Source organism: Cladophialophora bantiana (assembly GCF_000835475.1).
Source record: "Cladophialophora bantiana CBS 173.52 unplaced genomic scaffold supercont1.12, whole genome shotgun sequence".
Taxonomy (NCBI): Eukaryota; Fungi; Ascomycota; class Eurotiomycetes; order Chaetothyriales; family Herpotrichiellaceae; genus Cladophialophora; species Cladophialophora bantiana.
In genome coordinates, this window is record NW_015971586.1 from 1,029,408 (window position 1) to 1,055,970 (window position 26,563).

General features: G+C 52.4%; 12 protein-coding genes across 12 annotated transcripts; 4 read left to right on the plus strand and 8 right to left on the minus strand.

Moving 5' to 3' along the window:
- Positions 1-1,233: 1,233 nt before the first annotated feature.
- Z519_08279 (uncharacterized protein) lies at positions 1,234-2,745 on the plus strand (the record flags this gene model as incomplete). The annotated part of the gene is made up of 1 exon (XM_016766007.1): positions 1,234-2,745. The coding sequence occupies one exon, from the start codon at positions 1,234-1,236 to the stop codon at positions 2,743-2,745; it is 1,512 nt and encodes a 503-aa protein (XP_016618052.1).
- A 934-nt stretch (positions 2,746-3,679) lies between these two features.
- On the minus strand, positions 3,680-4,921 carry Z519_08280 (uncharacterized protein; the record flags this gene model as incomplete). Its single annotated transcript, XM_016766008.1, has 1 exon — positions 3,680-4,921. One exon carries the CDS (start codon positions 4,919-4,921, stop codon positions 3,680-3,682), a length of 1,242 nt encoding a protein of 413 aa, XP_016618053.1.
- A 780-nt stretch (positions 4,922-5,701) lies between these two features.
- Z519_08281 (60S acidic ribosomal protein P1) lies at positions 5,702-6,209 on the minus strand (the record flags this gene model as incomplete). The annotated part of the gene is made up of 3 exons (XM_016766009.1): positions 5,702-5,748; positions 5,827-6,052; positions 6,141-6,209. The coding sequence occupies 3 exons, from the start codon at positions 6,207-6,209 to the stop codon at positions 5,702-5,704; spliced, it is 342 nt and encodes a 113-aa protein (XP_016618054.1).
- Positions 6,210-7,063: 854 nt separating this feature from the next.
- On the plus strand, positions 7,064-9,451 carry Z519_08282 (uncharacterized protein; the record flags this gene model as incomplete). The annotated part of the gene is made up of 2 exons (XM_016766010.1): positions 7,064-7,453; positions 7,517-9,451. The coding sequence occupies 2 exons, from the start codon at positions 7,064-7,066 to the stop codon at positions 9,449-9,451; spliced, it is 2,325 nt and encodes a 774-aa protein (XP_016618055.1).
- A 172-nt stretch (positions 9,452-9,623) lies between these two features.
- Z519_08283 (uncharacterized protein) lies at positions 9,624-11,640 on the minus strand (the record flags this gene model as incomplete). Its single annotated transcript, XM_016766011.1, has 8 exons — positions 9,624-9,830; positions 9,886-10,059; positions 10,115-10,417; positions 10,476-10,774; positions 10,853-11,055; positions 11,139-11,218; positions 11,292-11,344; positions 11,469-11,640. 8 exons carry the CDS (start codon positions 11,638-11,640, stop codon positions 9,624-9,626), a joined length of 1,491 nt encoding a protein of 496 aa, XP_016618056.1.
- Positions 11,641-12,084: 444 nt separating this feature from the next.
- Z519_08284 (uncharacterized protein) lies at positions 12,085-12,382 on the minus strand (the record flags this gene model as incomplete). The annotated part of the gene is made up of 2 exons (XM_016766012.1): positions 12,085-12,201; positions 12,287-12,382. 2 exons carry the CDS (start codon positions 12,380-12,382, stop codon positions 12,085-12,087), a joined length of 213 nt encoding a protein of 70 aa, XP_016618057.1.
- Positions 12,383-13,098: 716 nt separating this feature from the next.
- Positions 13,099-15,283, minus strand: Z519_08285 (uncharacterized protein; the record flags this gene model as incomplete). Its single annotated transcript, XM_016766013.1, has 3 exons — positions 13,099-14,823; positions 14,903-14,963; positions 15,024-15,283. 3 exons carry the CDS (start codon positions 15,281-15,283, stop codon positions 13,099-13,101), a joined length of 2,046 nt encoding a protein of 681 aa, XP_016618058.1.
- Positions 15,284-16,704: 1,421 nt separating this feature from the next.
- Z519_08286 (uncharacterized protein) lies at positions 16,705-17,802 on the plus strand (the record flags this gene model as incomplete). The annotated part of the gene is made up of 1 exon (XM_016766014.1): positions 16,705-17,802. The coding sequence occupies one exon, from the start codon at positions 16,705-16,707 to the stop codon at positions 17,800-17,802; it is 1,098 nt and encodes a 365-aa protein (XP_016618059.1).
- Positions 17,803-18,046: 244 nt separating this feature from the next.
- Z519_08287 (uncharacterized protein) lies at positions 18,047-18,788 on the minus strand (the record flags this gene model as incomplete). Its single annotated transcript, XM_016766015.1, has 3 exons — positions 18,047-18,608; positions 18,670-18,683; positions 18,735-18,788. The coding sequence occupies 3 exons, from the start codon at positions 18,786-18,788 to the stop codon at positions 18,047-18,049; spliced, it is 630 nt and encodes a 209-aa protein (XP_016618060.1).
- A 912-nt stretch (positions 18,789-19,700) lies between these two features.
- On the minus strand, positions 19,701-21,056 carry Z519_08288 (uncharacterized protein; the record flags this gene model as incomplete). Its single annotated transcript, XM_016766016.1, has 1 exon — positions 19,701-21,056. One exon carries the CDS (start codon positions 21,054-21,056, stop codon positions 19,701-19,703), a length of 1,356 nt encoding a protein of 451 aa, XP_016618061.1.
- Positions 21,057-22,960: 1,904 nt separating this feature from the next.
- Positions 22,961-24,680, minus strand: Z519_08289 (uncharacterized protein; the record flags this gene model as incomplete). Its single annotated transcript, XM_016766017.1, has 3 exons — positions 22,961-23,580; positions 23,625-23,784; positions 23,832-24,680. 3 exons carry the CDS (start codon positions 24,678-24,680, stop codon positions 22,961-22,963), a joined length of 1,629 nt encoding a protein of 542 aa, XP_016618062.1.
- Positions 24,681-25,632: 952 nt separating this feature from the next.
- On the plus strand, positions 25,633-26,560 carry Z519_08290 (uncharacterized protein; the record flags this gene model as incomplete). The annotated part of the gene is made up of 3 exons (XM_016766018.1): positions 25,633-25,653; positions 25,770-26,016; positions 26,085-26,560. The coding sequence occupies 3 exons, from the start codon at positions 25,633-25,635 to the stop codon at positions 26,558-26,560; spliced, it is 744 nt and encodes a 247-aa protein (XP_016618063.1).
- Positions 26,561-26,563: the final 3 nt, after the last annotated feature.

The following is a 26,563-nucleotide window of genomic DNA, read 5'->3' on the forward strand; positions in this document are numbered from 1 at the left end:
TACCACAGCTGCGGCGGCTCATTTCCCTCCTCCAGGGGTGCCATTTCTCGGCAGGTTTTCGATGTTGCTGTGTTTGATGGCTTCCTGACCCATTGCCTCTCCCTCCCCCCGGAGACCCTCCGGAGGCCAATGTGGACCACACCGGCACGAATAAACTGAACTAGGTGTTGAGTATATCAACAATGGAAAGGAGGACGTTGGAGCTCATCAAAAACGAGTCTTTCAAACACTCAAGGACTAGTTGATCTAGACATAGACGGCCAAAAACAACGTCCAGCAACATGCCCTGGGACTTGAAACAGGCTGCTCTCGAATTCCCCTTGCCAACTTGTCAATCCGACCCCGGCTTGGCAAACGACGATCGTCCAGTAAACACATCGAGGCTTCTGCGCGAAAGATTCATCAGGAGGAGGACGGCCTACAGTTAAGGCGGAGTGGCATGGCGACTACGACCTCATTTCCGACTTGATGTCAGTATGAGCAGATGCGGCGTGGGGACGGGAGCGTTTGAGGTGCATGCTGATGCTATTACAGGGTCTACAGTTGTTTTGTTTGCCATCTGTCGCAATGGCCGAGGTTGACAGCTGTCAGCACTTTCTCTTTACTACTGACAGCAGAAGCAGAGATTTCAAACTTGCGGCATGGCAAGGTGCTCATCAAAACGCGCTCCCTCGACCTGGCAGGAATGAGCTCCTCATTCCTCAGCCTTTCGACACTCGGCAGGCCACCTCAATCCCACAGCCCCTTCACCGATATCTCCCTCCTCCCCCGAAATGATTGACAGACTTTTGATATGTTTTTTATCTTCGGCTATGGTGCAAGGGATAAAGAATGATTTGGCACGTTCAACAAGGGTAATGGAATGCGCAGTCCGCTATTAGTCTAACTTTGTTTGAAGCATTACGGGTTTGCAGGACCGGTTCCACGTCGATAGTATGGAGTCATCAAAGTCTCAGCAAGGGGGTACACCACAAGAATGTGCTGGATGCTGCCTAAGTGTTTGGCGATGGCTCGCCATGTTGCACGAGCGGTCCCTGCTTCACTTTGCTGTCGCTCGGGAATGTGGTCCATGCGTAGACAGCTGAGATTCTCCCTGAACTCCTTCCGAACTGATATTGTAGGACGAAACCTTTCCTGCATGCTACTCCGTTTGTCCCTAAGTTCCCACAGCCTTTGCTCTCTTTGGTTTCTCGGATAGACCTGCGGCAAGGCTTCCTGCTTCGCCTGACCAAAATGGACCAATATATGCCCCTTGCTACCGACATTGGAATAAGTGACCATATGGATGATTTCGAGCTCCCAAACATCGACCTGGAAAAGATCCCTGCACAGCACTTGCCCAAGTGGTGTCGATTGCTCGGCTGGCGGACGTCCTTAAGATGGGAGGTCCCATCGAAATGGAGTCCCTCGACAACAGCCGACCTACCTAACGCAAAGAGAGCCGCCTCTCTCATTCTCGCTGGCATTGTGGTTGCACTCCCGCGGTTTCTGCGCCCAGGAGGTTTGAAAAGAAAGAAGAAACTACACCCAACTGCTTATTTGGATGCGTTGAGAGGCTGGGCGGCTCTTCTCGTCCTCCGATTTCACATGTTCTGGAACAGAACGTGGCTTTTAGAGCAGCCAGTCATCCGCGGTTTTCTCAACGGTCGAGCCATGGTTGAAGTATTTTTCGTCATCTCCGGATACGTTCTCAGTTACCGACTGCTCAAAATGATGCGCAATCAGCAGCACGACCTCCTGCGGGCTTTGGCCTCGTCGACATTTCGACGATGGTTTCGACTGTTCATTCCGACGGGCCTCGGCTCTTTGATCGTTGCCACTGCCTCATATCTCGGCTGGTGTCGAGGGGATCTCCATCAGGACTCTTTCCCTGCTCAAATGTGGGATTGGTTCTGGGATTTTGCCTGTACTACCAATCCTTTCGCTGATATCAAGGGCTGGTGGTATCCAAGCGTCTTCCGCACGAAATACCTCGATCCGATGTGGACTATCCCCGTCGAGTTCAGAGGAAGCATGGTGCTCTTTTCATTCTGTGCAGTCGCCGCTTTCTTATCTACAAGAGGTCGGAGGATCTGTTGTAGTATTCTGATACTTCTCTGTTACTTCTGGTGGACGATCTATGCTGCCCTGTTCCTGATCGGTCTGATGATCGCGGATCTTTCATTCGATCGCCACCCAGAACGCCTGTGCCCCGTGCCTCTTCCACAGCAACAGGACGACGAAGCATCATCGAGCCGCAGAGCCTGTCAGCAAATCCTCAACAAAGTCGGATGCAGTCTTCTTGTCGTTGTGGCACTGTTCTGCTTCGGAATTCCACAAGACGGATGGAGTTACCAAGGGCCCTTTCCATGGGACTATCTCAGCAAAGTCATACCGTGGTGGTATCCTATCGAGACGACCGAATACTTCTGGCTTAGTATTGGAGCCGCTCTTCTGGTTTTCGCTTTGGATAATTGCCGCATGCTTCAGATTCCTTTCGAACTGGGCTTCTCTCAGTATCTGGGAGACCTCTCTTTTGGTATCTACGTCATGCATGATATCGTCAACTGGTGCTTTTACGAACCTATTGTTGAACCTTGGCGTGCCGCACACCTTGGTGATGGTTACTGGTCAGGCCTCCCTGGGATTTTGATTACAACAACTGTGGTGCTCTGGACTGCGGACTATTTCTCTAGGATTGATACCTGGGTTGTACGATTTGGCAGATGGTTAGAGTCGAAGACCTTTGTCAAGTGGGAAAACTAAGGGGATGTTGATTGACACAAGTTCAAATAATGAGGCTTCCATTGTCCTAAAGTGCAGCAATGCGGTGTGATACAAATCGTTTGGTGACTGGCCGCTTCTTCATTGGGATATTCCTTTGCGCTGGCATAAATCTGCCAGCAATTTATTAGGTTTCTTCAGATCCAGTGTGACCACGAAGCCTTTTGTATGGTGTCCAGATACTCCGTAATTTCAGATTTAGGAAGAATGCTTCTTCTGCCTCTCATACCCTGTGACCGAATCACGCATTTTGAGCAAAGTTTCATAATCAGACATAGTCAGATCTACGACCGGATCTTCCCTCCTGGGAGCAACAAGTGTTAAGACCTGTCCGTTAACGCGAGTTTGTGGTTCTACTCGCGCATCGCCTATCTTGATTCTTTATCTCCACCACTCGACGAGTATCTCTACCATGACACGAGATGGCCATTTATGCTGCTAACGTAGCACTCAACTGTACCTTTCCCTCTCCCTCTCGGCGTACCAGATAAGTAATATAAACTCGGTGGAATAAGTCAACAATGCGCCTCCCTCACGGTGGGAAAGGCCGGCCACCCCTGCCAAGCCTCAGCCTTGCAATTCAGACATCCCAACATCTTCTTTGGAGATGCTTATGGAGGAACTGAGGTTTAGGGTAGCCTCGGTGACGACGTCGGCAGGCCGACAAAATGAAAAACCAAACGAAGCCGTTGAGGAAGGAAGATCCGAATCTCGTCCAAGTGACATAGGAGTTGCAGGGAGGCGGAGAAGGGTAAGCAGCTGAAGAATCAGAAGGAACGATGTTCGGTGTGCTCACCGGGGAATGGCATCAAGATAACTGGGTTTTCCAGGGAGAATTGAGCCCTATTTTACGTCCGTAATGGAAGAAGGCTTGTTTCCACATCCTGCTTAGGAGCCGGACAACGAGACCACCCGTTCACGCGACAACCATCTCCAGGATCTCCATGACCTGCTCTTTCTCCGTGATAGGCTGTGCGTTCGTCTGGATCCAGTGATCCTTGAGACTATTCTGCGCCAACCCATCCAGCTTATCCCTCCCAACGCCCACCTCCTTCAACGTTCGCGGCATCCCCAGGTCTCTGAATATCACGTCCAGAACATCCCCCAGGTCGAGCTTCTCGAGGCTCTCCTCCCCGGAACCATACTTCGCTTCCAATAAGGCCTTCACAACCGGCGAGCGGAGCAATACCTGTTTGCAATAAGCCTGTCTTTCAACATTTGCGCCAACTTTCTCGTTCCATTTGCAGACCGCAGGCAACATGATACAGCTGGTTTCTCCGTGGCCCACGCCCAAGGGTCCCAACTGATGGCCAATGGCATGGCTTGCTCCCAGAGGCACACCGCTCCCCACGGCACTCATGGCTTGGATCACACCTCGCATTGCCTCGAACCTGGCATCCAGATCGTCTGGGTCTTTGTGTGTTTGGATCAAGGCCGGTACCAATTTCAGCAAGCCCTTTTCGGCCTCGCTGTCACCTTTTTCGTTCGACAGCAGGCTGCATAGCGTTTCAACGCAGTGGTCCACTGCCCTAACCCCTGTACTCAACCAAATCCGTTCCGGGGTGGTAGTCGTGAGCTCTGGATCAAGCACCACCAGGCTTGGGTTCCTGGTTGGGGGCTCGAAGAGACATTTCTGGTTACTACCGTCATCCCTCGTCACGCCCGCAATCGACTGATACTCTCCACCGGATAAACTGGTTGGAATGGCGATGTGACGGATCGCCGGGTCCTTGAATGTCTTCTTCCCTTCGGCCAGTAATTTCTCCATCTCTTCGGACGTGGTGATATCATTGGCGAGCATCCAGGCGATCACCTTCGCTGCATCAGTAAGCGATCCTGCGCCTAGAGTAATGATTGAGTCAGGGCTCTTTTTCCCCGCGTCAGCCGCGATCTCAAGCACTTCATTCCAATGCGTGTGTGGGGTCATGCCGATCCTCACCCCCACGACTTTGTCGTCCAGGGCATCTTGAAGCCGTTTGAGCGCATTAGTATTTTTCGACAGCGAGTTAGAGGCGATTATGTAGGGGCGGCTGGCTCTGAGTGTGTTCTCGAGATGGTAAGCACAGGCTTCGTCGAAGCGGAGGCCCCAGGTGATGTATGGGACGTCACGGTCGTCAAAAGCGGGCTCGAGGTGGTCAATGCCGAATGAGAACGTCATCTTCGCAGTGGAAATGACTCTGTCTTCATCAGGAGCCAGGCAGGCCCTTGGGGTTTCTAGAGCGTCTCGGGACCGGTCACGTCAGAAGCAGGTCAAATAGTTCTCACGAGCAGAGGAGGAATGATTTAAAAATTATGGAGGGTTGAGAGAGGTCAGTCATGGGTTGGAGAAGTGTGGAGATTCGAGCAAGCGGGGTATCGACAAGGCTGACGGAGGCAGGGAGCATCCGCATGAGATCCTCTTCACCAATGGAGTAAAAAGAGTTGAAGGAGCATAGAAGGAAAGGAAGGCCGATGTGGGACGCTGAGACTGGTGTTGGTCAATAATCCAAGAACGGCACGATGAGTGTTGACAAGGAGATTGTTTGGCACGAGAATCATCCACAACATGTACGGCCACATTCTTTGCGTCTCATAGGCAGTCAAGGACGTCGTTCATCCAGCAGAGTCAAACAATCTTTTGGAGTTATTGACATTCGTGTATCAATTCTCTTCAATATGGCTGTCTGGCTCGGATAAGTCCGCATGAGTCTTAGCTGGCCATCGCTCGTCCCGGACCGGTGTTCTCGACTTTGTTTCTTTTGATTTTGATACCCCCTAAAATGTCAATGTTCGTTGGTCTTGTTGTTGTTTCCCTGCCTCACAGGCAGTTCACCAGCATAGCAAAGCGAAGCAAATCTGCATTGGTGCATGCCTTGGAAATAACTTTTCGATCGACCTCGGAGAAGTCGTGACAGGGAAAACGCCGCTTGTGAGAACAAACTCGAGGCGAACCAGACGCTTAATCGAAGAGACCGAAACCCATATCCTCGTCGGACTCTTCCTTCTCTGTTGACGCAGTGTTAGCGAATGTTCACATCTCGCGAGCTGCGGGGATAAGTAAAATCTTGCGATGTCGAGACGTACCCTCTTCCTTTTTCTCTTCTTCCTTAGGCGCCTCGTCAGCTGCAGCTGCGCCGCCGGCAGCACCTCCAGCGGCAGGAGCAGCGGCCGCGGCTCCACCGCCCGAGCCAACGTTGAGAAGCATATCCTTCACATCCTTTCCTTCGAGTGCCTTTGCGAACAGAGTAGCCCAGATGGGTTCGACGTCGGCGACACCAGCGGCTTTGATGAGGGTGTTGAGTTTATCGGCCTACAAAGCAGAGCACAAGGCGTCAGTCTCTCATGTTCCACGTCCCTTCAATCGAATTTCGGAATGTTCAGAGCGGGGGGTTTCGTACTGTAATTTCAATGCCGTCGTCGGCAAGGATGAGAGCGGCGTAAGCGCTGGCGAGCTCGGCGGTGGACATCTTGTCGATTTTGCAGAGAGACACTGTCTAATTGAAATCGGAAGGTTGATGTCGATAAGTTGTAGTTGCGTGCAATTTCTCGAAATCGCAGGGCCAAACACCCGGAATTTCGTTGTGGGATCGAAATGCCAAGACCCAAGTTTGCTGTGTTGCACCTAACCCGTTTTGGGCTAACAATGCTGCCGCCCTATGTCCCCTACCCGGTACCGGCAGCCGTGCTACATGGGGCAAGATGGGACAGCTGAAGACGTCTTGGCACCGGCCTCGGCGGTTAGTTGCAAGACCCCCAGGCCTTATCGCGAGTTTCGTGCGCGTTCGTGTGTCTATCCTGGATATACAAGAGTCTCCCCTTCCGAACCAATCTAGCCAAACATAAAAGTTGGTGCGCATTTCCAACACAATACGGATTCGGCAATTGAGCACGAGGACCACCCCGGTCGGGTGGGTCTGCGTTGCCGCATGAGATTTCCTCTTTCAGCCTTGCCTGTCTTGACCAGAGACGCAACTCCACGGTATTCAGAATGGATATACTCCGTTCTTTGCGTCAAGGTCAAGGCAGGGAAGACCACGAGTTCGACAATGCCTGTCAAAAGTGGCTCTACAAGTTGTATCTAAAGGCGGAGCCTCCTGTCGTCCATGATCCTCGCAGCACCCATCCTCGTCCTTTGCCCCTGGGAAAGCTCAGCGAACTTGAGCCAAAACTATTTTTCCCTCGCTCAGCGATTATTGAGCTTGTTACCAGAGACATGTTGCGTGAATTGACGGAGTGCGCATGTCGGAGCTGTGTATTAGAAAGGGCGACTCCAGCAGAAGGCTACAGTGGTGGACAAAGGACCAGGATCATCGATGCAGTTATGGCTCCAAGGGACGAGCCCAAGATTATCGTTGCGGTACTACTCTATACGGATCAGGTCTCTCAACTTTACCGACTATATAAGACATTGCTTTCCGATGAGGGTATTGACGCCCTTGACGGTAAGGAGGACATTGCTGAAGATGTTAAGGAGAGAATCCGACACGCGAAGGCCATGTTCAAGCCGGAGCGAATTTCACTCGATCACCCAGCCCGAAACTTCCCTTCAGGTACTCGTCTGCCATTTTTGAGGGAAGACGCGGCCAAGAGCGGATCATTTGGAACGGTCTCTAAGGTAGAAGTGCATCCGGAGTACATTGACGACGATGTCAAGGAGTTGATTAAGGAATACGCCGGAGAACCATTGGCCCAACCTTCAGCAGATCAGAAAGTGAGTGCATTTGATCGTTCGTGAGCTTTTTGATCACAAGACCCCTTGACTAATGTGGCGCAGTTCTTCATTGCACGAAAAATGATCCAAGGGATAAGGGGACAAACCCTTGAAAACTCCGTTCAAATGGAGCGAGACTTTCTCGATGTGATCCGTCAGCAGAAAGAAGGCAAAGCAAACTTGATAGATTTGATTGCTTTCTACACTTTTGGAGACGAAATCAACATGCTCTTTCCTTATGTGGAGCTGAACCTCCATGATTTACTGTATCATGGTCAGCTTCCACGAAATTATGACACCCACAAACAATTTCCTGACGATTGGATCAGTTCAGGTGTTAGAGGCATGGCTCAAGGCTTGTGCACAATTCACCATCCGCAAATTGCCGTGGGTAATGACAGGGAAATCGTTGGGTTTCACTTTGATCTCAAACCGAGGAACGTCCTCATCACCTGGGACGGGATATTCAAAATTACTGACTTTGGCCAAGCGCTTATTAAGGTTGTCCGCATTGGAATAGACCAACACGGAGAGGATGGCTATCGTGGAGGGGATCCGGAATACGCTCCTCCTGAGTCGATGCCGACTCGTCACCTCGTCGAATCTCGTTATGCGAGCCATACCAGCCCTACGACAAATGGGCGCCCTGGCTCTCGCGATCTCTTCAAATATGACATCTGGTCTCTAGCTTGCATCATGGTCCAATTATACACCTATCTATGCCTTGGTAAAGTTGAATCCGTGGTAAGGTTCGACGAGGATCGCAGAATCCGTGTTCCTGGAAGCGAAGTGACCCCATATCACATCGACGGAATGGACGGACCGGAGCTCAATCCGGCGGTGGCCACGCAACTTGACAAGATCTTGGCTTACAGCTTGAGTATCGAATCGCCAGCTTTACACACGTACATGGAAGGGCTTGTTACGACAATGTCCCAAATGTTCGAAATCAATCCATCCGGCCGACCTACGTCTAGTGAAGTCGCGGAGCGCCTTACGGTGCTTGTGAATGATTATCTAGCAGCGAGGAACGACCCAAGCGGTGTACTTCTGGCGGCCAACAACGACGATCTTCGAGACATCCCTAAAAGCTATGTCGAGGTTGCAATGGATACAAACGGCACCTCTTTCGTAGCATTGGAAGGTGTTCGCATTGCAGGTCTTGATTCTCCTCAGAATGCGGGACTCCCATGCAGACTGAGACTGTTTCACCAGAAGGGTGGGTTTTGGATAAAGATCTGGTTCAAGAGAGCCTTCAAACTGGAGATCGTGTCCAAAAGGTTACCCGAGGAAGAAGTTCGATTGATTCATTCAGCGCTTCTTGATGGCGGAGACCGTGGTCACTGTCGAATTTTGAGGCTGGGCGCTGACGGGTTTGGGATAGACTTGTACTTTGAAAGTGGATTGGTCGACTTCCACGCGGCCATCGTCCAGTATATTCCTCAATCGTTTGGCATCGTCGGCGGCGGGCCTCAAGATGAGATGCGGCAATGCTACAGCTTGAGGCACCCTGTCACCGTCTCGGCGAGGCGAGAGTTCCCCAGAGACCTGTCAAAAATTCGGGACGGTATTGAGGCGACTTCGGTTCAAAACTGGATTTCAGTTCAAAAGTGGAAAGCACGACGACTGACTTACGTGGATGGGAGACATGGACCTCAGCGTGATATCGGGCTCAGGCTCATGATATTCTTCCATGACCCTGCGGCGGTCTTGCAAATACCGCTCAAATCACGCCTGGGCAAAGTAGAAGTGGAACGTCGAGGCGCTACTACCGTGATGACATTCCGCGGTCTCTCCAGGGAGAAGTTCTTCACATACGTGGAAAAGCTCGAGAGCGGGATGGATCGTCATCTTCTGTTGCCGATTGGATCGGCACACTATCCTGTGGGCAATGCTTACAGGCTGGGGGACAATAACACTTGGGAAGTGAGACTTGAGACGAAATATGAAGAAGGCGAGATCCCTTCAGTTCAGGGGGAGCGTTCCAGAGCTAACTAGAGTCCTACAGTTGTCTCAGACATTGAGGCCCTCATTCAAGCAGCACGGGATGGCGGGGAGAAGATATCCTGGATCGATCCTGCCGCAGGCCCGAGACGTATCTCTGACCGAAGCCGCAGTTCCACAAGCAGGAGTTAGCTGCTCTCTCTCTGACCGTCCGCAAGAGGCATGGTCAGACGATGTTAGTGAAGACGGTTGTGTTTGGATTCGCTGCCCTGCCGACTTTCCTCCTTCCCAGAATTTCGCAGATAAACAGGACCGAGAGAGCGAGTAGGATCAGTGGGAAGGCTATAATGACCCAGAGCCACACGTCCATGCTTGCCACGATGTGGAAATTTCTGTCTTCGTCCACCGAGACGTAACCCATCTGCAAAAAGTCCTGGTTCTGGGTTAGCGAGACAAACAACACACCCGGAGGATTGAGAGAATCCTACAGCAGCGAATGAGGCGGGCACGTATATCAAGGCCACCACTGTGAGCACCTTGACTATACGGGCTTCGTGAGAGCTTTTCAGCGTAAGTTCTACCACTGCCCCTGTGCTAGTGCTTGTCGCATTTGCGATTCTGTTGTTGAGCTCCGAGTTTCGGAAAGCAATGATATCCCGCAACTTCTAATCTTCAGCGGTAGGTCCAGAGCAGATGCGACTGGGGACGTCCACCAACCTGGCGTGACAAGTTGTTTCCACGCGCCAACAATGACTCTGTCAATTGTCGGAGAAAGTCATACTGAAGCTGCACGGTTTCGGCGAAGATAAGAAACGCATCGCGACGCTCTGCACTCTCGTACCTGCGCGCGGCGTCCATCATGGAGTGTATGATCCTAGAGTTCAGGCCCAGCATGTGCGATATTCTCAACAGCTGGTCTACGAGGTGCGTAAGTTCCTTCATGGAACTTACGCATTGTTGAACCTTTTTGGAATCGCCGGCCGTCTCGGTCTCGATTGAAAACATAACCAGCTCATCGAACTTACAACCCAATCATCAACGCCACACAACTCTGGTCTGGGGGCCGGGAAACACTCACCAGCTTGGTTATCTGCTCGTCATAATAGTTTAAAGCCTGCCGCCACTCCTCTGTCCCGCACGATATGCAGACCTTTTGCACTCCCAGCCACTCTGCCACTGTCGATGCTCGAGACTCTGCAGAGGTGTTGAAATTGTGCTTCAGGAGATTCGTCACCTGGAGAGGCGCCCTGATGAGTATATTTGTGCTCGTCTGCGTTGTGCACGAGAAGTTCTGATAGACGAGGGCCTGACGAATGGTCCATGGGTGTTGGGCAGTCCCGTCATCATGCTGTATATACTTCCACAGAAAGCAAGTTTCTAGCACGAACACCCAAGAATCAGTATTTTGATATCCTCCTTCTCTCCTCCCAGTCTCTCGTTGGCTGGTTTACCTACCTAGGCCCTGACGTTCGTGAAGGCCGTTGAAGTGCTCCTGGATGTCATATGCGGCGAAGCCTTCGTCTCGAGCAAACCCTTTCTCGCCGAACGCGGTCAAATGTTTCAGGAAGGCGGGAAACGCGTGGACATGTCGCAGTATGGAGCGCATGCTCGTCTCCGACAGCATCAGCCGTCCCCAGCCGAACGTGGGATTCAGGAGACTATTAAAACGGGGTGTCAGCGTTGGTGGAGGGGGGGGGGGGCCTGTTTCTTCCATTCCATGATACTGGCCGGATGGACGTACAAGAATGTAGATTTCGGCGATGATGGCACGGCCCCGGGGAAGGAAACAGGGCTCTCGGTCTTGTCGATGTCGTGTGAAGTCTTTTGACACCCGTTGTAAGTCCCTGTCTCCATTGCATTCCCGCCACGGAGGAGGGGGTGGCTGCAAACTCACATTGAGGTATTCAGCCACCGCGCAGTCATTCTCGAGCACGCAGCTTCTGAGCCCTGTGTTGTGACAAGACACATGGCCGTCAGTTCTGCCTATCTGCGTGCAAGCAAGTGACCAAGACCAGTACCCAAAGCCATAGCCATTTCCGTATCTGTTACATATGTGCTTGAGCGCACGTACCTGTGTCGTCGACCTCTCCCACCTGGACGCGAAAATACCCCGAGGTGGCTGGGCTGAAGATTCGCGGGGCCGCCTTGTCAAAGGCACTCTGGGCTTCCTCGATCGGTTGCTGCAACGCCAGCGTTGAAGGGGAGACATGTGCTTCAGGCCAAGGTAGAAGTTTCTCGCCCATCGTTGTTTTCCACCACTACTGGTCTCGAGACCACTGTGGGGGTGGGAGAGGAGATTGAAAAAGGGGCTCTAGAACGAATCTATAATACGTGGAGGCGAAGACACTGCAAAGGATAGAGATAAATATCAAAATAGTAAGAAGACATATAATTGAAAGCAGCGGCTGGCAGTTGGCGGGGGATTGAACGGGGAACAGGCTCGGGCTGGTGGGCTGCGGCCGGGGCAGATGGCAAGGCTGAATCTCGTCTGGACCGGGCTACTGGGCATACGACTTAGGTACTACAGGGAAACAAAATCCAAATCCCTTTGAGTACCTGGTACGAAGTAAGCCATTCAACCACTTATTTCGTTTAATTAACAGCTATAAGCGCCTCCTCCCCTTCCAGGAAATACACCGCCGCCTAAAACGCTCCTCCTTTCCACGGCTCGGTGAACGAGGGGAGTTTCACCACGCATCGACCAGCGTTACTCCCGAGCGCTGTTTGATCTCGCCGTGCTCAGTAACCGACAACTTCCTCGTCGCCGTGACCTCGTACATGGTGCTTGCCCCGACCTTGATGGGCTGATGAAACCCACATCAGTCTCGGTATCAATGAGACGGTGGACGGGGGAAGGCTGTAGTACAATCGACGACAGAGCTAACTTACTCTCCAGAGGTATTTGTTTCGCCCAAAGATGCCGTCCAGATATGCCACCAGTGCAGACGCACTGATGTTGTACTTGACCAGGCTGACTTGGTCCATCTCCGACTCCGTTGGGGGGCCTCAAGGGCCGAAAGCGAGGGATGATCTGTGGTTGGACGCTATGGACCGGCCACTGCTGCTGGCAACACGCATCAGGACATATAAGGAGATCTAGGATAGGATGGGAAGCGATTCGACATCGAGATGCAGAGGCAGATGCAGAATGAGGGATACATGGGTCGAATATACATACATAGCCCGATCATCCATCTGCCCACCCAGCCATGAACCACCCACGCACGCACCCTTTAAGAACAAACGTGTATGACTCTCAGGGTTTCCCTCCCTATCTACACCTGCCAGCGCATCCCCCGCCACAATCGCCTTTTGAGGCAGCGTGACTGGTGACAGGGTATCGACTGGACGACAGGTTCGCGGCCATCGGTTACACTAGCTTCCCAACTCCCGTCACTATCGACGCCAACTGTCTGGTTTGCGTGCAGGGCCCCTTAGTCCCGGGCAGAAGGCGCCGCGAAGGCACTAGCTACACAAGTAGTGAGGCTCAGCTGAGCCGTGCTTGGCCGTGTTCCGCATCGGTCGACGCCTCCTACAAAATTGGCGGGTGACTTGTATTAATCTGGATGATGGAATCATTGCCAGTGATATAGCATCCGAATGGCTGATGAGGCGGAATGGGCGGTGCTCATTATTATCTGTCGACTTGCTTGCTTATCTGTATTCTGTACAATCATTAATTTCATCTTCCAAACGCCCGTTCATAGACTGCGCCTCCGCCTCAGATACCGTTTGTGAAATGCCTGCCATGCATCCCCCAATCTGTGGCTGTAGTCGTGCCAGCGTTCCACCGGGTGGCTCCCACTATTGTTCACGAACAAACTTGATCCGCCTCCTAGCCAGTACAGGATTCCCACCTCGGAATTCTCGTCTCTCCTGTTGAATGCGATGTCGCGCCTTCTTCCAAACCGTCGGACTTGTTCCAAGCGCCAGTCGTACCCTTCCCATTTGTGGATCATCGGGCGGACGCCAGCATATTGAGTCAGACACCACCGCCAGAAAGGCGGCTCTTGGCTCGAGCCAAAGACCGCAAGATAATAGCAAGTTGCGAGGAGCATGACCCCGAAAGTCGTGGCGGGAAGGATCCAGCCTTGTAGCGCATCCTCCTCATCGAGAGCAACAGGGTAAGGGAATGTCAGATTCACGCGGGAGCCAGAGTCCGTGCAGGTCAAGGTCTTGCCGTCAGTCGAGTTGCTCCAAACCCCTTCCGTCGGAAATCCGTCTTGATCACGGTAAGGAGGTATGACGCTGAGGATGACAACCCACAGATTCGCCAACCCATACACAATGCAGAAGAATGCTGGCACGAATCGCCACCACCCCCGGCAGTTTCTCAATTTCAGATCCCATTCCCACCCGTTACTCCCTCCAAGCACATCCATTCCTGTTTCGCTGTTATGGTCCCTGCTGTTGACTTGCTCGAGGTGCCTTGTCCTCGACGGAAGTCTGAGAACGACAAAGCCCATGACCGTCAGGATGAAGCAGTGTGCGTACGTCTGGAGCATGCCCGGCATGCTGACTGACTCTAGGAGTGTTTTGATTGATGCCGATGCGCCAATGAGGGCAGTAGTCATGATGCCATGGAGTATGAGGCCTCCTCTCGGCGCGAGATACTGGTCCAGAGCTTCCTCGTGCCCCGCAGATGGCGAGTCGCTCTTCCAGAAATCCGACCATGGAAGAATATTACCCGACCCAATGCTTTGCTTGATGCGCGAGAATGTGTATATGATCGAGTTGAGGCTGCCCAGAGAAGAGATGGCAATGAAAACCGACCATGCCTTGTATGCCGCCTCGTTATTGCCGAAAAGCATTGGTGTGTAGTTGATTGCAACAGGGACAAACGGGATGGCCTTGAGAAAGGTGGCGACCAGAGCGATGTACAAGATGCTGACGACGGAGACGGCGAGAATGAACCCTTTGCGAAGGGTCACTGGTCTCTGTGGGTCAATCTCGCCAGCAACAAATGTTGCATTCTCCCATCCTTCGTAGGAAAATATCACCAGGAGAAATGCTTTTGCGACTTGAATCTTCGACATGGTTCCTGACGGCGGGCCACATTCTTGGAAACCTGCCCCCTGGTACGTCCCAACCTGTATCGCGTGCCAGCCTGCAAAGAGCACAACTAACAGCAACAAGATTTTGACGCCTGCCAAAATTTGGTTGAGCATACGGCCCGACTGAGGCGAGAAGTATTGCAAAAGACACAGCAGCAGGAGGACGAGGAATGCAATCACGCGTAAGAAATCTCGATCTGGATCCTCTTGTGGGTTTCTCGCGAACAGTAGGAGCCGACCGATTTGCAGGCAGTTGGTGGCCGAATTGAAGAATGCGACAAATAAGAATGCATACTGCACGTATGCATAAAGGCCGTCTCCTAGGGCCCATTTGAGCCATGATCGTTCTCGGCCGGATGTAAGTTCATCGAGCTGCAGACTTGTTTGTCAGCCACAGCACAAAATACAAAACAAATAGATCCTCTGGGGTATAATCACGAGTCTTACATACATATACAAGTTCTCCGCCGTTGTACGGCATGACGGTGGAACATTCCAGGTAGATCAACATGCTGGTCACGAATCAACGTGTGAATCATACTTCTTATCCTCGTCTTTAAGGGTTTGCTCACCTAATTAATGTGTAAATCGAGCCTATCGCCCACAGCGTCATAGTAAGGCCCTTGTCGCCGGTGAGGACTAACACGGTGGACACGTTGGTGTATATGCCGGTGCCAATCATTTTGTTAACAATGAGACTGAACACATCATAGGTACCGAGCAGAGGGGCGTGTGCAGCAGGTCTCGTCTGCGGCAGTTCGTCGCCGTCGTGCGACGGGCTTCGAGATCGTAGGTCCGTCATCTCTATGTCACTCGCACCGTGTGGCGCCATAATAGAGGACTCGGTGGCTCGAATATGCAGATACGCAATCTCAGGCAAAATGCTGGCAAGGTTGCCCTCTCTGCGGAGTGTCGAATATGGCTTTGCGCAACTGGAGACGAGGACACAGCATGCAAGTCAAATGGAACAGGCAAAAGGGCGCCGTCAGGCAGAAACGATGGCCACGAATGAGGGGCAGACACCTGTATTATAGGAGAACCAGCTCTGAAGAAAGTTGGCACGGGGGGAGTCAATGGACTAGAAGGTCAAAGTGAGGCGTTCGCCGCAGTGTCTTTCCTCAGGCTGAGCGAGAACCTCCGTGACCGTGGCCATGCTTTGGTGTGAAGCGTGTTTCTCCCTACCGGATGCTGATTTGGTCAAGTTGATGCGCGTTAGACGCCCGCAGAACGCCACCGTGTGTGCCTTGCGACCAGTTTCCATATCTGGAGTAAAGGAGCAGCACCTGTGTACTCGGGAGATGGTGTCATTTTCCAGAAGGGCTGGCTCGTGGTCTGCCGGCCTGGGCCACGGCTAGCAACGCGCCCGATCGGAAGTGGATCCGTCACACCGGTTTGGCAAGTCAAAGCCTGGCCTGGCCCTGGTCATTGGACTGATATTTGGTCCAATTCAACTAGGCTTCCAAGGCTTTGGATCCACGTGTGACTTAGCTGCCTTCCAGGCCTGGGGGGAGTTGGGGGACTGGGTAGTACAGAACATGTGGCTGTGGCTGTGGTGATAAATCTAAAACAGTCACGCCAAAGATTAGGCAATTTGGAAGGTTGAAGCTTGTGGGTACTTGGATACACCAGAGTCTGGACGGAGCACATTGTACCTCTTCGAAGGCCAGTGGGTCCGACACCCATATTGACAGAGCATTCTGAGGATGAGCTTGAGCGCGAGCATGCGGCGGGCGAACTGGATGGCAGTCAAGTGGAGGTCGGTCGTGCGTGGGAAGAGAGATTCGCGAGGGAAGGGCCGAAAGAGGCGAGGGTCAGGGTCAGGACGGGCTGGGCGGGTTAACAGCGGCTAGTACTGCATTGGGTGAAGATGCCAAGCCTGCCAAGCAAACATTGTCTTCACGTGATACTCGGGATTGGCCGGGGCGGCGAGCCTTGTGCAGGGCCCGGCGAGGCTGAAAACCAGACCAATGGCGTCATTGGGCTCTTCCGAATCGAAACGCAACCTCTATCACTCCTGCGTTTTTCCATGTTCAAGCACGAGGTTCAGTTCTAGATCGAGAGGTTTAGACCCCCAGCCAACCTGTGATACTATTATTCGCCGTGGGGAAAGTCCGGAACTATTCCCCGGACTTTGTTTTCCCCTACCTGTCGAGCCAGCATTCTGGAACCTCCGCATACATCGACATCTTCCCAGAACTGGAACTTGAAGGTAACAGGTGCACAAGTTACAACGGGAAAATAAGAATACATATCATGTCCCCACCAGATCTGGACATGCAAGCCCTGCAACGCCTCAGAGCTCAATTCTCTCAAGCACTGAAGGACTTTGCTTCTTCGTCGTCTTCATTCCGAATTCTACACTCAATCCCGCGACCTACCGCGACGCCAACCCCGTCAAATCCGATTGTCACACGCACTCTCTACCTTCTAGACTCGAGTTTCAATCCACCTTCAAAGGCGCATACAAGCTTGGTGAAAACGGCGTTGAAATCGCGACGAGATTCGAGCCCGGTGACCAGAGACCAGATTCCGAGAGTCCTGTTTTTGCTGGCCACCGTGAACGCAGATAAAAAGCCCAAGCCCGCCGACTTCGAGGATCGTCTTGTTATGATGACATTGGCGGCCGAAGATCTACGTTCCAACTTCACCTCTAGATCTGCTTTGGCAGGGTCCGCACAATCGACTACTGGTGACCCAGATATACCGGCCCCGATAATCGACATTGGCATCACGAAGGAGCCTTATTTCGTCGATAAGGCCACCGCGATCGATTCATGCGGCATCTACCGTCCCCCGGGCTACAACCCTTCATCTGCGTCCTCCAGCCCGGGAGAAAATGGCGAGGTCGTCGAACAAATCCACCTCACAGGCTTCGACACCCTGCTTCGGATCTTCACGCCGAAATACTACCCAAATTACCACCCGCCGCTGTCGGTATTAGAGTCCTTTCTCCGGAACCACCGCTTACGGGCGACGATACGAGTCGACGCGAACAGTCCGCCGCAAAACCTCAAGGACGCACAAAAGGCTCGACCGGAATCGAGTCTGGGAACAACTGGCCCCGAAGCATCCGACCTGACGACGATCGCCGGGCAAAAGGCTTACTTGGAGGGCATTAAGAACGGGGCGCTGGAGAAGGACGGGCTGAAGCGAGAGTGGGCGGAGAGGGTGGAATTGGTGGTGGACGAATCCGGGGAGACGGAAGGCGTGAGCAGTACGAAGATACGAGACGCCATGAAGAAAGGGGACTGGGACGAGGTCAAAGGGTTGGTAGGCCACAGCGTAGGAGAGTGGATCAGGTATAGGGGTCTGTATTTAGAGGAGAACGACAAAGGCGATACAAACCGTTAATTAAACAAGTTCGACTTCGCCAGACTTGCGCCATCATGGTATAAAACGATAGGCAAGCATTGGAACTTCACCGTTCCCTGCCCAAGATGCAGTGTTTAGACAAGAGATATATAAAGTCGCCTCTTTTTAGTATTCTCCCCGAATAGTCCGGGACTTGTCCGGGCGTGTTGTTCTCGTACGTCTTCTCACACCCTGGCGACCCAGACACAAAAAGACAAGAAGATCATAGCATTCTCTTTCCCCCTTACTTCCCAGGCTCGACCTTTCCACTACCCTGCTGCATCCCCGTAACACCTGCCCCAGGTTTCCCGTCGCTCCCAGCCGGCTCGGGCGCCGGGTCCGTCCTCTGCAAACCCTTTGCGCCGGGATCCGCTTCAGCCTTGTGCATCTGCTCGCTGACCTCTCCACTAGCCGGGGTACGAGAACTAGTATCGAGGTCTCCAGCTTCTTCCCTACCGCCACCAACCGCGGTCTTGCTGCTATGCGCCGGTTTAGGGGCCGAACTACCGGGAGAAGTATTGCCGACCTTCTTTCCGTCCGGAGTCAAGCCGAAAACAGCACTGTGGCTGCCAGGGACGGCAGTGCCAGTCATCTTGTCCGTGGGGTTCGGGTCGCCGACGAGGGCCGGGTCAGGGCCTTGTTTGGGGGACTGGACCCGGCCGAGGTCCTGGGAGGAGCCTTGTTGGTCATTGTTGTCACTGTTGCCTGCTGAGACGGGCTTGGAGGGGGTCTCGGTTGAGGATACACTCGTGTCATCACAAGTAGTGGGCGGCTCGTCATTCTTGTGATGACCGGGGACATGATGGCTGGAGAGAAAGTGTCAGTTGTCTGGGTTTGTAGAGATGGATTGCAGGAGTCTTCTCATACTGATGCTCTGGTACCTGCATCGAGGTCAATCAGGGCTGTCGTTGGGAAAAAGGTGTGTAACTCACGCTCTCCTTGTTGTAGCCCATAACGTGGTTGAAGGCGTTCTTTGCGGCTTCCATCTTGGGCCAATCCGTATTACCTTGAGCTCAAGGCGATATCCACTGTGCAGGCTTTACAAGATTTCTCTCTTTCTCTCTTTTGTTTTGTTGGACAATAGGAAGACTTTATGTGACGTGGTCAAGTGTCCGGGGGAGGGAGCCGGGAAGATCACGACAATATATGAACTTACACTGGAACCCGAACCCCCCTTCCATTAGGGGTCTCTGTGCAGGAAGATAGCCAGATAGCCAGGTGACAGTCGATGCGTCCCCTCTGGACGATCCATCGTGTTGGAGGATCTGACGACATCACTGTGCGTCATGACTTCAAGATTCACTGACACCTCGATGCGTACCGCGTATCTCACGCTGTTTTTAAAGGAGCCGAGCATCATAAATGCGGGGCAATGGTGCAGTGGGCAATGGGTGGCAGGGGCTTTCCCCCTTGCCCTGCCAGCTGCACCTTTGCGAGCCAGGAGTTACTGCACGGCAACAACGGATCCAACGGGCTTCACATCTCGTCGAGCCAGTGGCAGCGAGGCCGAGTTCATCCATCTGACTGGGACATGCCTTTGACGCCACGCCGAAAACTGGGAAGCCCATCAAAGCCTCATCGGCTAATAATGCGTGGAAAGGAAAGCGAGGCATCTACCTCTGCGCCCAAAGTCGTCATCGTGCAGTCTCGGGAACTTTCAATCTTCGGTCTAATGCTGCTGCAAGGCAAGCAAATCTGTTTCAATTGTCATGACGAGGCTTAAACATCTGGTTCATTTCGATTTGTGGCCATCTCTACATCTGCATCTCGAGTCCCTCTGCAAAACAAAAGCCCAAAAATTGTATTTGTACAAGAATCGAAAAGATTGGTCTCCCCTTCGCTTCTAACGTCCCCTCTTTCCTGTGTGACACTTCCAAAGCATCCCGTGGTTGAGCATCTCATGGCTTCCATCCCGCCGGAGTGGTATACTTGGACATGGTCACAAACCCAGAGCTTGGGCGGTGCCTTCTTGTCTCGGTGCCGTTCCTAAACCCATAGCTGGCCGATATCATCGTGCTGGTTGTGCTGGGTGTGCTCGTGGTCGAGCTCGTAGCTGAAGTGGATACGTCAATCGCCGCTACCGGTGGCGAAGGCTTGATAGTGGGTTCAAACGAAGGCTTGTTCTCAGGCTTGTTCGCACTTGGCGTCGCTGTGACAGTGATGGTGCTTTGCAAAACCTCGGTAATGGTGACATATGCAACACTGCAAGCACCTCCTTCCTTGCCAGCTCCGCCGGCAGCACCAGCGCCCGTCTCTACGGGGTAGACAGTGATTGTCTCGGTGGTCGTGGATTGTAATGTGATGGTTGTGGTACCTTCCGTGCTTGCCGCAGCTACGTTCTTGACGTCTCCGGCTCCCTGTGGCCTACCCGATGGTCGAGTTATGGTGGCATAAATAGTACTCGTCAAAGTCAAAGTCTTGGTCATGCGAAAAGTGGTAGTAATGACAGACGCTGATTTCCCAGCACCCATAGTCAAGGTCACAGTAGTATCCTCCACAGTCGTACTGACAGCAACTTCTTCGCCAGATGAGACCGTGGTAGTTGTCATGGGCCAGTCTGACCAGGTCATTGGCCCGCTGGTAGCTGAGGTAACAGCGACATCGACAGGCGAGCTCCCACCAGAAGTAGTAGAGGAGGTCCAGTCGACCCAGGTTTCTTCTGCACTTGTAGTGGATGTGGAAGTTGTCTCGGCCCCTACGATGGCGCTGGTGCGCTCGGACGTCGAGGACGTCCAGTCTAGCCAAGTTTCCGTGCTCATAGTGGTGCTAGGAGAAGCCGAGGTCGAAGTCGAGGTGGTGGTGGCCTCAGCGACAGCGCTGATGGATGAGGTTGTCGAAGAAGTCGTCATCGGAGTGGTTGTCAAGGACGACGTCTTCACGCCCTCGACGGTGGACTCGCCATTGCTGCTCGATGATGTCCAATCGGCCCAGCTGATCATTGAGGTGGTGGTGCCGGTACCGGAGCTGCTGCTGACGGAGACGTCTTCAACAACCGGGCTTATTGTAGATGTCAATGTGGTGGTGCTGGGGCTGGTGGTTACGGAAACATCTTCAACAACCGGGCTGATTGTAGACGTCAACGCGCCTGTGGTTGCGCCATCGGCAATCGCACTGGATGTGGTCATTTCGGGTGAGTTTGACGCGGTGGTGTCATTGTTGAATTGACGTTTAGGAAGTCTATAAGTGAACCCGTCAGGGCGAGCCTGCGCCAACGTCAAGGAAGCCACCACAAGTGCCACGGTCTGGAAATGCATTTTGACTTGATCTTAGTTCGTATCTCTCGTCAGAGTCTTCTTCCTTTTGTGGCTTTCTAGTCTCGTGGAAAGTTGTCAAAACTTCTTTTGCCTCGGATTGAGCTGTCTGATATGTCGGGATCAACCCGCTCGGAAAAATGAATGTGCAGGAAAAGGAGTGACGGGTGTCGAATGGAAAAAAGAGTGACTGACGTCTCTAGGACGTTTGAAGCAAATGTTCAAAGGAACGACGGCGAGTTAATGAGAACTCAGAAGCAAAGAAAACAAAAAAGCATAGAAGCAAAAGGGAAGCAAAAGGACTGCAAAGGTTGACTACCAGCGGAGTTGCCATCTTGGGGTGTTGCATTACGAGGAAATTGTAGGGGCGTTGGAAGGTTGGGAATCCAACAGGCCAACCCAGACAGTGCCCCAGTGAGCAAAAAATGAAGGGCAGATCCAGTACCTTGTACTGGGTATGAAACAAAGGACTAAAACCGCTGGATGATGTGTGGTTGGTTGAGCCGCAGCTTGAACAGAGTGTCGCACGATTTGCGAAGAAATGCAGGAGGCCGGCGGAGGGAGGTGAAAGACATATGATTGGCCTAGGGCCACAAGGCTAGATATCGCTTGACTCCTTTAGGGACTAGCGCCATCGGGTCTCTGCCTCCTGAACAAGGCTGTCACCATCTTGTCATCATATCGACCAGGACTTCAAACACTCCCGTTCCCCATCCAAGCTCCTTCGCCTCAACATGCCCACTCTCTTCACTCCACGTCCCACCCCGCCGCGACCTTACCGATCTGCATTGCCTGTCCAATCCGCTGGGCTGGTTGACGATGCTGGTGCATATTAACCTGGAAGTGCCATTGACGGAGCTCCAATTATCGGAAACGGTGCTCCACATCCAATCGGCAATCTGCCTGTGCAACGGGAATACCATGCATATCATCTCGGAAGGGTGCGGTTGGCGTGCGTCAAGATACACGAACTTTGGTCGCCGATAAGCCAGGTTCTCAAGGTTTCTCACCCGTGGCACCCGTTTGCATGTCTTACCAAATAACAGCTAAGTCTGCTCGACGTGGTGTGACCCAATATCATATCAACTAAGCGATGACGACCTCCCATCTCTCATTTTGATTTTTTTAAATTCTCTCTCCATCTCCGAGATTCAGGAACACAGAGAACATGGGCCCATGTACGATATGACTTGGAGGCCAGTTTCAGTGGCGGCCTTGTCAGTGACCCCAGGGGCGACATTCCCCGAAGTTCTCCTCCTTATGAATCAGTGAGAAATGCCTTTCGCGTTCTTCGGCGCTGTGTGCCTGAGGTTACCTTTTTCTTTTTCCTTCACTGGGTGGATTGACAGATGCCCTCTTGTCGTTGTAAAACGGCGCTCAGAATCTATTTTGATGTCCTTCACGATGCCAGCCCTCGTTGCAAACTACTCTCAAAAGGCAATGGGAAAAGAAACCCAGGCGCAAACACCTGGTTGTCTTTTACTTCAGGGACATTGGGAAGAGCCTATACACGCCTTTGGTGTGTTCAGCTAAGATGCAGCTCGTGTTAGCTGCAAAGGCACATAGTCCAGTCCAGCACTTCAATAATGGCATCCTCTCGCTTTTGGACATTATTAGCGTGCATCGCATATTTATCAACCTTGGGGCCAACCACTGCTCTTACATTCTCACTTCCTAGTTCAGATTCCATCACATTTCGAGGGCTAGAAAACATCAGGTATAAGTGCTCCAAGGAATCAAAATGGCGCCAAGGTCGGTAGCGGTGAAGCAAGAGTGGAGGTCCGACCGGCCAGTCAATCCGGTCTCTATACGTGACAAAGAATTGGCGCGATCTGGCGTATTAATTCTGTCTGTCTTCATATCTATTGATCTAACATTGATGAGTCTCGCCTTCGTCTGAGGAGGCCCTAGTCAGCGGCATAAACAAGACCCGTGGTAAGCAAATACTTACTTTTGATAATCTTCTTCATGGCCAGCACCAGACTCACAGTCATGACAGCAAATCCAAATACAATACATGCCACTGCTGGAATTGTCTTCCAGCTTCTAGTACTGAGCTTGATATAACACAACGGCGGTAAAATATATGCCAGTGCACAAGCGCTGGTTGCCCCAATCAGTTCGAAAACAGCTCCGAGGTCGCATGTGATCAAGCTGATCGACATCGCGCTAACCACCAGGGCACTGCTGAAGATCAAATGTCGGTTGGGCTGGTAAGGTTCCTCGGGGAACCAGTAATTGTTCATCACTTCTCTGCAGACAAAACACTCAAGAGGAAGGGTGGTGAGCATGTTGAGCCCAAAGCATAATCGAGCGATCTGGACCAGCACATGTCCCTGCGACGGGAAATTGTTCAATACATTGCCCTTGGTCTTGTCGCCGAATGTGAGGAAACCTGCCAAAGCCAAGACAAGGCAGGCAACCAGGGAGATAAAGGTACTGTAATGGGTGACAGTCGAAAATCGGTCTAAAGTGGGTGTTTTGAGAGAGCCGTAGATCAACAAGGAGTTGTGATGGCAGACGAAAGCTAAACAAGTTAGTTTGTGCTAATCACAAGTAGACGAGCCGTACCGAAAGATATCACCCCAACGGCCTGAAAGAATCCATCATTGACAAAGAGCAGTCCTCTCAGATTACCTCGCAGGTCTGAATCGACAACTGCTCCCTGAGTGACGACTGTCACAATGATGATCAGCATGCTGATCAACGCCAATGTAGAGGCTTTTGCGAGCTGCTGCAGTTAGCGCGGGCCTCATCCTTGCATTGAGAGGTGCACACCTTTGCGATATCCCTGTAGAGACTCAATGGCCAGCTGATACCCAGTATGAAAAGGACAATGACAGCTCTTCGATCGGTCAGAAGCCATAGAAAAGGGACGTCCCTCAATCCGGGGATCAATGCTTCGATGACGTGTGGGATAGTATCTCCGACAATTATACAAAACGCAATCATCCCGCCAAATGCGAACGCCCACTGTGCGACCGAAATGGCAACTAACCCACTGGACCCAAAGCAATGTTGCATAGTCGCCTGAAAGGAGTCTGCTCCAGACAGTTTGCTGTTGATGACGATCAAGCGAATCGTCCAGTCCACGGTGACTGTCAGAATAACAAGCAGTATGATACCCATGGTCATACCAGCTTGCCGGAAAGCATACGGTTGACCAATAATGCCAGCCCCAATAATCGAGTTGGCCATGTTCATAAACGCACTGCGCATCCCACTCTTGGGCCTTGCGTCGGGCAAATGGTCCTCTGGCTGGAAGGATTCGGAGAGAAAGGGGGACTGCGCAGGAGGAGTGATATCGGTCAACAGGGGAGCATGCTGGCTCGGAGAAGTGAGGTAATCCTCGTCGTCGACCCATTCCTCTGGATCTCGGGTGGTCGACGGCTCGTCGATGTCGAACCGTACTCGGTTCGTCGTTCGGGGGGTGCCATCAGGGCGAGGATGTGAGAGAGAAGACTGTCTCAGCGAAGGGGGTCGATTGTCATTACTGACAGAGCCAGTCGGGGAGTCTGCAGTCAGGGTTGGCGTAGGCTCTGGAGATGCGAGGTGTGTGTAGCCCTCGATCTTGCCGTTGGCGATATCTTTGACAGATCCATTCGAATCTTCGTCATCTGCTGGCATCTCGCACGAATTTCATCTCGCCTCACGGCCACAGGAAAAGAATGTTACCGAGTAGTGGGTGGAAGAGGAAGAGGACGAGTTGTCATCTTCAATGTTACGAGGCATATGCACCTTGCAGGTCGAGGCGTCTCGCAGCCTCAGCACGTGCTGTCCACGCAAAACCTCCGTGCACCGATCTATTGAATTACGGGCGAGCACTTGAACGAGATCACGCCGTTTCCCCTAAAGCTTTTGTGATCGCTTCAGCCCTTTCTGCTCGTGCTCCCCGAAGAGAAGCGGGAAGTAGACGGCTCTACTCGCGTTCACAACATCCTCCGTTCTAAGTTCAAAACAGTTTGAGCGGCATTCTTGGGAGCAGACCTTGCAACACGTCTGCCGTGACCCCACGAGGCTACAACAATGACTAACGCTGACAAGTTAGCGTCAGCCTTGCCCATTGCCAGCTGGGCCTTGAGAAACTCAATGCCTTGGTCGCGGACTAGGACCAGTTTCTGAAATATGGAGTACCTTGTTATCACTCGTCAGGCACCGACAGCCATCAGGCTCTCGCTACACCGCCAATCATCCAAGTCTTACCGAAAATTGGAAGAGTCAAGGCATACGCGGCGCTCCTTCGCTCTTCATAACTTTTATGCAAATGACCCCACATTGACCAAGGGTTGGGGGTCATTTCCGACTCCAAATGAAGGGCCTGAGATGATCTCACGCCATTCGGAACTGGAGATTCTCTCTGCATTCGGATCCGCAGCGACTTAGTGGTCTGCTTACCCTGCGTACTCTTGGTGGGAAGAGGTAAAGGACACGATATGAGGATCTGCCAAGATGCAAAAGACGAGGTTGTCTCAACCTAAGTGTAGGTTCGTATCTGCATCAGGAGGAAACTTTGATTCTTTATAAACAGTGGTCCCGGGCCCGCTCCTTTTGTCGTAATATCCAGGACTAATCTTTTGCGATGGCGAACTTCAAGGATAAGGTAAGCCAACCATTCAACTTCCCCAAGAAAAGAAAAGAAAAGAAAGATCTCACCCCTCCCTTTCCAAGAGATATATCAATGCCTCATGTATTCTGATCCTCTCTTGATCCAACCAGGTTATCGTGCTGACAGGAGCCTGCAATGGAATCGGCGCAGCGACGGCTCAACTGTTTCTCGAACAAGGCGCCAAACTTGCAGCACTGGACATTGTCGACGCTCCACCATCAACTGACGCCCAACGGCTCAATATCAAATGCGACGTCTCGTCAGAGGAGTCCGTGAATGCAGCAATCAAGCAAGTTCTGGATAAGTGGTCCACCATCGACGCCCTTGTCAACGTCGCCGGGGTCATGGATCAGTTTGGTAAGAAAGGTGGCCTCCACTAGCAGGAGGTTCCCGACAAAACTAACATCCTTATCCTCCATGCTCAGAGCGGGTCGGTGACGTGTCAAAGGAAATGTGGAACCGTGTCATGAACATCAACCTCAACGGCCCTTTGAACACGATGCGCGCCTGCATCAACCACTTCATGACCAAGACGACCGAACAGAAGGGCCGCATAGTCAACGTCGGTTCTCTGGCTTCAATCAAGGGCGGCACCGCCGGCGTCGCCTACACGACCTCCAAGCACGCCTTGCTCGGCCTCTCGCGCAACACGGCCTGGATGTACGCCAAGGAGGGCATTCAGTGCAACATCCTGTTCCCCGGCGGCGTGAGCACGGATATCATGAAGAACAGCAAATCCATCCCCAACAAGGTAGGATTTGATACGGTGATGCCGACCATGGCGACGTCGGTGGGAAACTGCGAGCCGGGGGACATGGCGAGGGCCATTCTGTTTTTAGCCAGCGCGCCCGGGCTGAATGGCGCCGAGTTGAAGGTCGATAAAGGCTGGTCGACTGCTTGAGCT